The sequence below is a fragment of the Eptatretus burgeri genome, chromosome 1 (assembly GCF_056783735.1).
Source record: "Eptatretus burgeri isolate ZD-2024b chromosome 1, Ebu_testis_v1, whole genome shotgun sequence".
In the NCBI taxonomy this organism is placed as follows: Eukaryota; Metazoa; Chordata; class Myxini; order Myxiniformes; family Myxinidae; genus Eptatretus; species Eptatretus burgeri.
In genome coordinates this window covers 8,938,390-8,952,549 of record NC_140961.1, presented here as the reverse complement: position 1 = coordinate 8,952,549, position 14,160 = coordinate 8,938,390, and the positions used below count along the sequence as shown (strand labels likewise).

At 42.3% G+C, this 14,160-nt stretch overlaps 1 protein-coding gene across 1 annotated transcript in view; it reads left to right on the top strand.

Annotated features, from left to right (window-relative positions):
* LOC147033828 (actin-binding LIM protein 1-like) overlaps nucleotides 1–14,160 on the top strand; it is a 296,975-nt gene that overhangs the window by 134,572 nt on the left and 148,243 nt on the right. The window contains exons 3-4 of the mRNA XM_085871479.1: nucleotides 1,577–1,717; nucleotides 10,553–10,736. Coding sequence (XP_085727605.1) covers nucleotides 1,577–1,717; nucleotides 10,553–10,736 — 325 coding nt within the window. The remainder of the gene's footprint in view (nucleotides 1–1,576; nucleotides 1,718–10,552; nucleotides 10,737–14,160) is intronic.

Here is a 14,160-nt window from a genome sequence, read left to right as displayed (position 1 = left end):
CAAGGAAGAATTGATTAAATTTTGGTGAAGATCCGATTCCGGATCCGATAATTTTGCATGATAATTCCGATAATTTTTCACCATTGAGAGATGGAGCCAAAATCTTTGTATATCATGATATCTCAAAAAAGTTGTGCACGAGTTATGACAAAACTAGGTGGATGAGTTGATTCGTTGACAAGAACAAACCCATTCGATTTTGGTTCAGGTTCAGATCCAGATCCAGCCTACCAGTGGGATCCAAAACGTCAACTGTTAATCCTGGCAGAGGTATGCGCTCTACCGTGTGCTGTTCTCGTTTTAAATGTGTCATCGTAGCAAAGAAAAATTTAAGTTCCACATGCAAGTTCATAACCCCTCACTTCCAAGAAAGTACCGCTGGAAACACTCACTTTCTGTTCTAGATCTCACCCCAGACAATGCAACATTGAGGAAAAACTCCAGTGGTACTTTAACCGTACCAAAGTGGGAATAGGCAATGCTGGAATACATGACAAATACAACTTCAAAAATCCAAAATATTTTGCGAGAATCTAGTTGATCTCATCAAGATTTATACAAAAAAATATTTGGGTGCTACATTCGTTGGTCGTGTCTAATTTGAGCCGAGGGTGAGTTTTTTTTCTTCTTCTGATCAAGGCCACGTTTTCATTATCCGTTGGCCTCTGCCAGGTCACAAGTCGATGGGGGAGATAATAAAGAAAAAAGAATGCCTCACATTTTTGGACTCTGCACGCCCGAAAACCCCCAGGTGAACTTTTCTTTCAAAATCTGGGAGGGTCAGGCAACAAGAAGCCCTTTTTCTGGTTGAGTTGGTGTGGAATGACCCATTAGCTAACTACATGTTTCTGAGAGTAGAGGAGTGTGGAAGAGTTCAGGAAGCACGGTGTCCCTCAAAGTACCAAAACCGAAAGGTAACAACTGATAGAATTTCCTGAACTCTGAGAGAAATTAACTTGATCATTTCTTTGTGATTTTCACTTGTTTTATTAAAACATGGAAGTTTAATCTGCAGCGAGTTCCAATCGTTTCATTCTGAGCTTGCCTGGATTGGTAGTATCTTCATTTGTCGTGTAACCTTGCTATGCTTCAGGGATTTTTGTCCCGATAGACAAAACTACTTTAATAGGGAAGTCAGGGGAAATTCACGGATGTGTGAGATAAGAGTAATAACTGCTTGCTTGCCGATGTGAGTGTGAAAGGGGTTGAATGCGTGTGACTCTCACTTGACAAGTCACACTCTTCCTCTACCTTCTAACTCTCGTGAAGGGACTTCATCATGCATGACATTTATAACGAGGACACTAGGAGAGGTCAGCGTAGCTCCATACGAATTACAAGGATATTTTGGAAGATGGACAAATCAACTCGGTGAATAGCATTTGAACTTGATATCCCAACATCATGAGTAGTGTGCTCATCTGGGAACCCTTTAGATGTTCATCAACCCTGGATTAATGGGCATGGACTGCTGACTGTGTGTGAGTAGATAGGCAGCCAATCAATTATAGTGGCTGGTGGTTATAACAATGCTTTTGTTCTATCTCTCCCAATCTCCTCTTCTTTTTATACACAGTTACGGCCAACTATGACGGCAGGTACAGTCCTGCGATGGACCGTCCTCCGATCCTGTGCTTCAAGTGTCAGAGGCTGTGCCGTGGCGAGGTACTGCGTGTGGAGAACCGACACTTCCACATCTCATGCTTCACCTGCAAAGGTAACGACTCATGGTCATCTGGGTACAAACATTTCCCTTTGTTCTAATGATTATATTACATAATATAAAACTCATTCTATTCACTCATTGACCGACTCACCCATTGACTGATTGACTGACTGATATTAATGTTCGGTACCTTCCGGGCGACGTACAAAGTTGAAATTTTGCCTGCCAGCAGACATCGGAGCAGATACACTGGGAAAAACCACAGAACCATTGGAAAGCATCCGTAAATGAAAATATAAATAAATGAAAAAAAATGTGGGTGAGCGACCATGGGGAAGCACTGTAATTCTGCATGCCAATGGAAATCGAAGCTGATACACTGGGAAATTTTACAGAAACATTGGAAAGCATCCACAAATGAAAATATAAATAAAGGAGGAAAAATAATGAGAGAAAAGAATGAAAACGAGCTCAAATGAGCTGAGATCCTCGTCCTCTTAATGATGACGTCATAAAAACGAATATGACGTCATTGTGATGTATCAGGTTTGCGATAAATTATCTGTGCTAATGCCCGGCTTGAACAAAATTCAAACAGCTTCCCTAGTTTCAGAGATAATGGTATAGGCGATTTCCATTAGCGGCGATATTATGACGTCAACTCTTTTTCTAGGAAGAATTTCCAAAATCGGAGATGGTTACTGCCTGCGCGTGGACTTTCCGCATATACATGGGAAGTTTCACGAAGATCCGATGAAAACTCTGGGTTGTGAAACAAAAAATGTCAAAAAATAGGAACGACGTCATAAAAATTGATATGACGTCATAGTGATGTATCATATGTGCGGTGATTCATCTCTGCTAATGCCCTGTTCGATTCCCGCAAACAGAATTCAAAAAGCTTGCCGAGTTTCGGCGATAATTTTTTAGGAGATTTCCATTAGCGGAGATATTTTGACGTCGTAATTTTTTTTTCTAGGAGGAATTTTCAAAATCGGAGATAGTTACTGTCTGCGCGGGGTATTTTTACATATATATATGCCAAGTTTCAGGAAGTTTTGATGAAAACTGTAGGCTGTGAAACAAAAAAGTCCACAAGAAGAAGATGAAGAACAACAACGTGAGTAAGACTTAGAGATCCTCCACGTGGATCTAAAAATAAACGCAGGTGAGTGATCCGAGACAATTGAGAAGCACGGTAATTTGGCGTGTCGGCAGACATTGAAGCCAATAAATCGGCAAAAAAAAGATCACAGAACCGCCGGAAAGTGTCCGTAAATGAAAATAAATAAATGAAAAAAAACCAATGCAGGTGAGCGACCCGAGACCGGGGAAGCACGGTTCGTTATTGCTTACAATATGTAAGCATACCCCGCTAGTATTACATAAAGACGATGCCTTGAACCATCCGACTGCTCAATTTGGAAATGTCATGTGATTATTTTTTTTTTTCTTGCTTGTCATCAACCGTGATGCACTTTGTGCAGATATAACATATCGTGTTGTGCAGCTGTCTATTGTGCATAAGATTTCTGCATCTCATGCTGTGTTTGATGGCTTTGGCTGGATGAACAACTTTCTGAACAGCAGGAAGGAGTCATCTGCACCTGGCATGCGATTACAATTTGGCTTTTCTAATGTAACGTCTAATTCCATTTTCTGGGCCGGCACTATCAGTGTCACAATGTCATCGTCTCTTCGGTTCCGAAGTTTCTTTGCCAATAAGTTATGCTCAAAATCACTTCTTGAAATCTCGTCGAATCATCCCCACCTCTAAGGTCTTGATTCGTTGAATAACTGAATAATGAAGGTCATAGATTCACTTGAATAAACACTTATCTGAAAAGAGGATAACATATTTGAACATAGAAAGCAATGCTCTTTTGACTTATCTCATTGTCTTCTTGAATTCTGCGTCGACTAAGGTAGGGCAAGATGTCCTTGTTGGGAAAGGGGCGACGTGATCACCCAGCCCCAACCCCATAAAGTATATATATATATATATATATATATATATATATATATATATATATATATATATATATATATATATATATATATATATGCATCCCCCTCAGCCATTTTGTTTTTAGGAGAGTGAACATTTCGGAATTTAAAAACCAGAAGCATGACCACTCCACCCCAAGGTGGAACAAATCTTTCCATCCACTTGCCACTTGATTGATCAGCGTTGTTATAAACTTTAAGCCATCATACTTGTTGCCTATAATTTGGGGAAAAGGTCTTAAAAAAAAAAACATCAAGAGTCGCAACAATTACCAGGAAATTGCAATTGACTAAAAAAGCATGCAAATGCAATATCAGGGGCAGCAGTATTTTCACCACATTTTTAGTGGTGCCTTGAACAACGACCACTACTACGACAACTACAACTACCTCCTCAATGCCTCCACTTATTCCCACCTTCTTGTGGGGTCAGCCAGGGAATGTTTTTGCCCCAACTTTTTCACAAAGCCACATTTTTCGGTCTCTGCCTTAATTTAACAGGAAAATTATAAACTTTTTATCCTTTCTGTTATCTGATGATATGACCTCATTTAAGTTTCCTAAATTCAGCAGTAACCACATTGTGCGTTGCATTATCAAATCCCTTGTGTTCATTATTCCTTTTCATGCTTTGTGGTGCATTTTAATGGCTGCCCACCAATTTGGTGTGATTCTCGAGTACCCGCTGTAATTGCTAATAGGTATCTGACACACTGCAAATTGCCACGAGATGATATGCTTTTCAATGGTGTGTGGGTTAATTTCACTCGTTCAGTTGATTCACCTGTTTGGCTCGACACAGCCCATCTCAAGGCATGCTTGTCCGAAAGTAAATAAATAAACAACTACCCCAAACTCGCTGACTTCATCACCATGCTCATTTGGATTCTCAACGGGAGCATCTGCGGAGGTTTAAATGCAATGACCGTTTTTCTTGCCTCGTGTGCTGGAGCAGCTGGGTGGTTGAATGAGGTGGTTGAGTGAGCACGACACAAAGAAACTAAGACGCAGCGAGAAAATAGATGGTCAGATCTTCATGTCCTTACGTGTCACTAATCTGCCAATCTTCACCCAACAAAGTACAAATAGGAGGAAATATAAAAACTCAATACATCTCCACCTTGGGAAGTGAACTGATTAATTATTTTGGGCATTGATGGAGGAACAGAGTTGAGATTATCACGTTTCAAATAGTTATCTCTGAATTCTTACCATAAATTTTATTTCTGTTTCATATTTTTCAACAATCAATTATATTCCAAGTGTTTAAGCACTTTTGGGGTCCAATCACATGTGCCGTACAGCAGGTGCAGTTGGAAGAGGAGGGTTGTGGAAGAGACCCATCAACAACTCTGACATGATCGGACACATGGTGTGGCAGCCATATTGGAATAAAGGAAAAATATTAGACATCATCTTCTCCAAAACTGCTTGATGAAATTTTTTTTTTGAAACTTGGCATGTTTCATCAACTCCACACGAGGTATATAGTGTGACAACGATGATGTCATCAGTGAAGTAGGATTCCAACCATAATTGGTTGAATTTAAATCTTTATCCAAAAAAATATCTAAAACTTCATAATGACCTATGACCCGATGTGAGCGAAGAATTAAGTTTATGACGGTCATAACCCATGCCAAGAAACTATGCGATATAATTGGGTTCATGTATGATACGGGCATATGGGCCATAATTAGCAGGATGCTATAACAGTAGCATGTTCAGTTAACGATAGTAGTTTCGTTCAGAATGAACACACATGGTGAGACAATGCTCTATATGAGTGTCGTCCTAGTTTGGTTGTGTGTTTGTAGGATATCTCAAAAATTATTGATGGATTTGGATGAAACTTGGTGGGCAGGTTGGCTGTTTGACAAGGACAAATTGTTTTGATTTTGGTGAAGATCCGGATCCTATAATTTTTTTTTTAATGTTACTCTTCACCATTGAGAGATATGGCCAAAAATGATATACAGTATTGCACGACATCTCAAAACGTGGATGGATTATAACAAAGCTTGGTGGATGAGTTGGGGAGGTGACAAGAACAAACTGATTAGATGTTGATTAAGGTCCGGATGCAGATCCAGCCTATCAGTAGGATACAAAACGTGAACTGTTCAGCCTGGCAGAGGTATGCGCTCTACCGAGTGCCGTTCTAGTTGCTTCTGTAATTTGTGTATTTTGTTTTCAACACCACAGCAGATGAGTTGAACCTATAATCCAATTGGAAATATATAATCAGGATGGAGGCGCCACAGATGATTAGTCCTCAGTGAAATAAAGAAGGGTGAGGGCTTCAGGGAACTTTGCAGAAAAACAAGGAGCGTTCCAGATGGCACCGGCAGTGCAAAAGATTGGCTTCCGAAACGCCTTCCAGAATCTCGTGATCATTTCCAGCTCCAGTTCGAACTGGCAAAGAAGAAAAACCAAGATTATGTGTCAGATGACGGGGCAGCCTCCCAGAGTGCTACACCTGGGTTCAGGCCTCTAGCTTTCTGATGGAAAGCCCGTGGGGACACCAACTCCAATGGTAGCCCTTCAGAGGTAATTCAGAACCAGAAGCACAATTCGTAAGGCAGAAATAACCCCCAAAAATTCACAACCACCTCTCCCCCCCCCCCCCAATCCAGAAACTTTCCCCAAGAGCTTGCAACAGATGCAATGTTCCATGAAAGGCTTTTCAGGGAGAAGTGGTGGCTTGCATTATCCTGTAGATATGGATTCGCAGCAAAGGAGACGTGGGCGCAGAGCGAAATGGGGGAGACAGGGATGCTGAGGATAAAAAGCATCAGAGAGCACTGACAGCTTAGAAAAGGAGAGCTGTGATCATTTATGTCTCTCAACACGTACCTCTTCTTGGTGTTGTCTTCACGTCGACTGATCAGTTCTTCCGTCAACTTGCCAGCAACATCTGCCTGAGCCTGGGAAGAGGACAAGTTTGGTTTACTACTGTTACGGACACTGTGTGTCCCTTAAGTACTTTCCATTAGCGTCTAGCCTCAAGTGGTTTTGGATTAATTATTGTTTATTAACTATGTCCGCAGTGCTTGTTATATATTATTTTTGTCTTCATTGTATGGAAATAATTCGGTTCTTAAATGATTTGTGTGGAGATGCTTTCCTTGCCGCCATTGGGTAATTAGAAATGCAACAAAGCGAGATGTAGCGGGAATTGTCCCGCATTGTCATACTTGCCCCAATTGATTAAGGCCTTCTTGGCTTCGCTCACGTGATTGGAAGGAAGACCCCTCTGCTCACACACAGCAATAACATGTGTGAGCAGATAAGACAACCAAATGGATGTACCCTTTTGCAAGATGGCATTTATAACTCGATGAAGCATCGCGCTGCATGCAAAGCACGAGGATGAAATTTTGTACCTGGATTCTGATTTGAAGAAGTGAACTAAGATCAAAATTAATTAACATGTGAATATTCTACCTCTGAGTGCCAGTCCCATCCTCTTTGAAATCCATTCCTACCCAAATGATGTTGACCTTGCTTCTTGATAGCTCGTTGTTTAGAGCTCTTTGCAATATACCCTGGCGCACTTTGTGTCCCGTGGCTCTAAAACCTTCCCGGCTTTATAGGACATTCCATTTGAGGTTCTTTATTTGTATTAAAAAAAAAAAAATTTTTCAAAATAAATCTTTTGTCAGCATCATATTTTATGGATTTTTAAACGACCTTTCAAATGATGTGGGACCTACTCCTTTCAAGTCACCACGAGGGCCTGTGAAAGTTAAAACCACAACATGTACGGTAGGTTCTCGTTTTGTGGTGTCACCGTACAAGGCAGTGCGCTGGAGAGAGAACAACCTCTTCCACGAAGGTCCTTAGTGAGGAAGATGGGTATTTTTAATCCACTAGTCGCACACTAATTATTCTCACGAGACAAGCTCATTTTTCCAGATCTGAAGACCGCAATCCAAATCGTTAATGCTGTTGTCTTTACTCTGCATTCAATCCACAACTTTTTAGTATGCCGCGCAGTGCCCACACTACTGCTTTCCTTGTGTCACCACTCGTACAGTACTTGCCCACCTTGAGCATTTCTCAAATCCTTTCCTGTTTTTTGGAATCCACAGTGCTTTTCTCCAGTAGACTGTTTTTTTTTTTTTTTAGGCCGCTCGGCCTCCGTGCCAATCCAGAGAGAAATGCTGGAAGCGAAGCACGTATCGCGATGTTGCAAATTTGGCTCCATCTCATGAATTTTAGTCCCAAGGCGGTCACCGTATCGGACACATACAGGCCAGCTTGCTTTCCCATCATGTTCTGCAGTATTTTCCGTGCCTTGTAAATCAGTTTGCTTGTTACATATCTGCGTCACGCTGTTTTAGTATCCCCAATGATTTAATTTGTTCTTTGTCCTCCTGATGAGACTCATTAATTGGAAAAGTTGCTCATCCGGCTGCGTGGCATTGTATAATTTATCAGGAACTACGTCGGTGTATTCCGTGTTGATTTCATCGAAACCTTAAACGGGAACAATTTCCTTTTTGTTTTCAGTAAAATTGAGCCGGGAAGGACACGAAAGGAAAACTGATGCTTTTCATAAGTACCATTTATAAATGTGACATCAGTAGGTCTGGCAAGAGCAAGGGACACCTGTTGTCGATTATTTGGCCACCTATGTCCTCAACACTTATCCAACCTTCCACCTTGGGACAATTGGGCAAGAGCAAGGGACACCTTGGGATGGGACAATTGGGATATTGTCCCATCATGTTAAAATGTTGAAGCCTTGGCATGTCTTTATGGTTGGGTTGCCATGGCGGCATGTTACCATGGTAGCGGAGGCAAAATAGAATGAATGAAATGCAGTTGTATTCTTATACAGTACTATATTTCAAACCCACTGGCTGGATATTTTACACCAGGGATTCCTGATTGAGTAATATTGAAAATGGTTCTGCAATCATTTTTTATCCTGTTATCATTGGGGACAACGCACCTTTATTGGTGGATGTACAAGTAAAACCAAAAATGCCTGTCCGACCGGATGCTGCGGAGGTACGGCGCATTTACCTTTGAGCTGTCATAGTGTGAGTCCGATTCCCGACCCGACTTTTAGCTGTTATATCGGTGCGAAAATTTACCCCGACCGACCTCACAAGAAGTCAGAAATAATTGGGGTCAGTAGCAGCTGTAGTAGTCGTAGTTATTGTTGTTGTAGCAGCAGCAGATAACCATGAAGTCTGACTCTTATCATTTGCATGCATTCAGCACCTTGTATTGCTTATGCTGCCACACTGTATGTTATGCCTCCGTGCCAAGTCACAGCTATTATGTCGCTGTTTTGGGGTGGGGGGGGGGAGCAGACGTGTCAAAACTCTGTCATTATTCAATGCAATTGCCGAGGGCAGCCGAAGGGAAGATTTCTGGTGGCCATAATGAAGGTTCCCGGGTTGTTTGAAATGGAGTGATCGGGGGATTATGAAATACTTTTATTTATTTTATCACATTTCAGTGGCTTCAATACGGCTTTGATATGTTTATGTTCATAAACTGCATCGAAATTGCTGCATTTTGGATTATGAGTGTTGTCTGGGTTTCACCTATCATTATAATAAATGAGCTGCAATGTGCCCCCACACCTTTGACAAATCTGTGCAAATACTTCCACCTGGAAGGCAATTGTCTGTTTGTTCCCTTCTCGGCACGTGCTGTCGTTGTTGGTGCTGGGATCACAAGTTCAAATTCCCCATACGTAATGTGTTGATTTGACCGTCACCTAATCTTGTAGTTCATATTAATGTACACTGATGTCTCCTAATGCCATTGCCCTGCATGGTGTCCATGTGCGAGCTCCCCCATGAGTCCGAGATGTTGATGTCCTCAACGACGCGGAAGTTGATCAATTGCCCAGGAAACAGTATGAGCAGCACCTGCTGTGCCATCAAGAACAATATCCTTCCATGAACTTCATACCTTCCCTATAATATGACAGTAAGTCTGCTGAAGCACTTTAATGCCAGGTAATAGACTGGGTGGGTTGCCTTTACCTTCCGAGATCAGAATCTGGAAAAATGCTGAAGCTCGGTGGAACCAATCGACCAATAACCTCACTTATAATGTCAAAACTAGAGCAGCACTCGGTCGAGCACATACCTCCACCAGGCGGAAGAGTTTACGTCTTGTCGCCCACTGATCGGCTGGATCTGGATTCGGACCTGAGGCAAAGTCGTATCGGCTTGTTCTTGTCAGCTACCCAAATCATCCACCAAGTTTTGTCATAATCCGTCAACAACTTTTTGAGATATCCTGCTCACAGACAGACAGATAAACAGGCACACAGACAAGCGGAGGTGAAAACATAACGTCCGTCTACCTTCGGTGCTGGGATCACACTAATGTCAATGGAGGTAATAACTTGCTCAAGTGTAAATACAACTGTAATGGACAATGTACGATAGTGTAATATTGAGATGTTTTGCTTTCGTATTATGAACAAGAGTGGATTATTGTCAGATTTTGTTTTATACCTGAAATTTTTGTAATTTGATTGATATTGATCGGATTTGATCTACTGCTGATCTCTGAACTCATAGTGTGCATTGTTTTGGTGCGCGTCTGACATTATATTCCCTTTGTGAGGTCAAAAGTGTTTTCAAGAAAATCAATCATTTTTTTTTTTTTGTGTCGTTTGCTATACAGTATTTTACATCAATTTATCATCGACCGGCAGTTTGCACGTTCCATGATCACTGCGATCACCTGTACCGATTTCGTTTCATGGACATCTTTGTTGATCTTCGCTGTATCGTCCGTTGAGTTGGACCAATGCTACTTCGATGTAGAATCGCCTCCATTTTGTCCCCACATTTTACTTGCTGATGACATGTTGGCGGTGTGTCCCGTGTGTGCTGACAGTGTGTGGTTGTGATCTTGCGCAATGTGGCTTCTTCATGAAAAACGGTGATTACGTCTGTACCCTGGACTATCAGCGGCTGTACGGAACTCGCTGCCAGGCCTGTGGGGACTTTGTGGAAGGAGAGGTCGTCACGGCGCTGGGCCGTACCTACCATCTTCAGTGTTTCGTGTGCTCCGTCTGCAGGTAAGCATGGTCAAATCTCCATTCTTTGTCTTTTCTGCTTTTCAAACTCAAATCTTGAGACACGAAGCCAATAGGTCAGCTTTATCACTTCAAAATGCAAGGCCAATTACCGGGTGGAATGTCTGCCGCTGGCCATTAATTGCATTTTGCTTCGAGATATTAGAGTTGCACAGATGGAGGATGAACATGTTGGTCACACCAACGTCGTTAAATTGCTTTCCATTTTACACTCGCATTTCTGATGCGTTTCTGAGAACAAACCCACACGCTCCGGCTATGGACGGCTGTTCTTTACTGGAACGAAGATTCTTGGGCCATAAACAATGCATGTTGCAGAAACGGCCTTGCAGTTTACAAATTTTATCGCATTAGAAAGCAGCTGCACAAACAAACACAAACGTGTGGGGGTGAAAAGATGGAAGTAATTTGGCCAAATGATGATTGCCTTTTGTAATCCTCAAAGTTTAAACTTAGTTTTGCTTTAATAGGACGAGCTTTAGGTGTAATTTAACAAACAAGTTTTGGGATGATAGTCGCGTGTCTTCATCATGAGGCCAACTTGCCTAATATCTTCTGTTGTTGGTTCGTGGGCGCCAGCAGTGACCACTGTTTTCGTTGTGTCTGTCTGTCTGTTGGGGATTCTCTCCAGAGCATAGCTCCATGACGTTTGATACGATATTGATGAAACTTGGACACAAGCTAGATATCATGGTCTAGTTGTGTCTTTTTTTGTATGAGGGGCGTCCCACACCCCTTGTGGGCGGAGCCACGCCCACTTGAACTTTTTATTTTATTTTATTTTTTTTTCTCGATTTTTTTTTTCTCACAATTTCATTTCCGAGAAGCTGTACATAATGTCCATAAGTACAACAACAACAAAAAAATCCGATTAAATTTGGTCAATTTTGATGGAAGAGATAGGTTTTTACGGTAGGGCTTCCTCAAAAGCTTCCACTAACTCAATTGTACCTATCGTGGCATTGTTCAATAATGTCCGCGAACCATCGTCGCCTCCCGTCTTGTTAGTCCCATATCGGTTTCACCGGAGGGGACTACAGGGTTGCTCTGCGTCTGTCCATCTGTCCGTCTGTCCATCCCACCTGAGGTTTTTTCCCCGAACTTTTTCCCATACCCTATAACATGTTCAACTGAAACTTGGTACATGGCTTTATTGTGATATGTTCCAGAACAAGTTCAAGTTTCAGGGCATTTAATCAATTTTTCACAGAGTTATGCCCTTTTTAAACTTGGAAAATATCACATGTAATACTGTACATGGGTCAGTGTTCAGCTGCCCTGACTCCACCCCACCGCCTGACACCCATTAGCTGGATAGCTGGCCTGACTCCACCCCACCGCCTGACACCCATTGGCTGGACAGCTGGCCTGACTCCACCCCACCGCCTGACACCCATTGGCTGGACAGCTGGCCTGACTCCACCCCACCGCCTGACACCCATTGGCTGGACAGCTGGCCTGACTCCACCCCACCGCCTGACACCCATTGGCTGGATAGCTGGCCTGACTCCACCCCACCGCCTGACACCCATTGGCTAGATAGCTGGCCTGACTCCACCCCAATAAAATAATGTGTCGCCATTGCATGAAGCAGCACAGATCAGCAGACCTCAGGCCTTAGGCCTGGTTTTTTGTCCATGGCCCGGTGCAATTGGAGCAATCACAGGTGTATCACCACAATGTATTATATATGCACATAAGCTGCACGCATGTTTTTACTTCATGTATGTACATTGGGTTATTATGCCTCCGCACCAAGGGTGCTGGAGGCATTATGTTTCCGGGTTGTCCGTCCGTCCGTCCGTTCGTCGTCTGGATTTTTGTTTACGTGATAACTCAAGAAGCAAATTGTAGAATTTCATCAAACTTGGTAAAAAGGTAAAGTAAGACAGGGCAATTAAGTGATTAGATTTTGGGCCAGATGTGATAAAGGTCAAGGGTCAAAGGTCAAGGTCAAACTCTGAAATTTTACTGTTTACGCCCGAACTCAAGAAATATTGGACAGAATTTGTGATGGTCAAGATGTGATGAAGTGATGAAGGTCAAGTGTCAAATATGTCAATGCTCAAGTGTTTGTGCGGGAGAGCGGAGGCATGCCCGTCGACTGCGCGCAGTCGAATTACCCTAGTTTTTAATATGAAATCGGCAAAGCTTAGAAACGAACAAAACACAGGTTCTTCGGAAAAGCCTAGAGTTTCTTCTTCTTCACCTTAGTTCCAGCATTTCCTCGAGCGTGCATTAAAGCAAACTGATTTTTATCTCCGATTTGTTACCCTCATCTTCATTGCGTTTCTAGTCGACAAAAGATATCATAAATGAAAATTGCTTTTCCTTTTATTATGCCGAATAGACCCAAACACGATGTGTGAGAGGGTTTCTTCTTCTTCATTTCCTCCACCACTGAAGGTGAAGGTTATGTTTTCACCCCTTTCTGTCTGTCTGTCTGTCTGTCTGTTTGTTTGTTTGTCTGTTTGTTTGAAAATTTGTTTGATCCACACGGATCCGGATGAAAAATTTGTGGATATGTTTGGCGTGTGACAAGGAAGAATTGATTCAGTTTTGGTGAAGATCCTGATCCCAATCCGGATCTGATGATTTTTAAGTGGTTCTTCAACATTGAGAGATAGGGCTCCACTGATATAAAGCAAAATATCTCAAAACGTTGCGTACGGATTCGGACGAAACTTGGTGGACAGGTTGGGCGTGTGGCAAGGACAAATTGGTTCGATTTTGGTGAAGATCCGCATCCGGATCTGGATACGAGAATTATTTAATTTTTTCTAAGTGATTCTTCAAACCATTGAGAGATATGGCCAAAAACAATATAGTCCTGTTTCGCATGATATTTCAAAAATGTATTGGGCCCGATATGTTCTCGTGGATCAGGCATTACGTGGCAAAGGTGTGTACCCTACCGAGTGTCCTTCGAGTTTTATTTCTGGCGTCAGCTCGAGCGTGCGTTAAACGTAAACAACATTTTATCTCCCCGAACATTCATTGGGACTGCCAGGGGACGTGTAATGTTAAGCAATTCTCGGTCTTGTTTAATATTTTCAGACGGTTGAACATCAGATTCAAGGAAGTGGTTATATCGTGGGGACAAGAAGTCAGCTACAGGAGAGGGGAGTGGAAGAACATGAAGGAGGCCTTGATGGGAGCAGCAGTGAAGGTGTGTGGGAAAAATGATAGGAGAGAGGATCAAAAGTGAGCAGCAGTGGAGGTGAGACTTGAAGTTTCAGTAGACAATCAGACGGAAGAAAAATGTTCGATACGAAGGACAAGGTAACAGGCAGGAGGAGAGCAGGAAAAGGTATGGGGATGGGGGAGGAGAGAAAAGAGAGGCAAAGAAATCATTAGCAAAGGCTGTACAGGAGGTATATTGAAGATAGTTTAATAAGCTGGACTG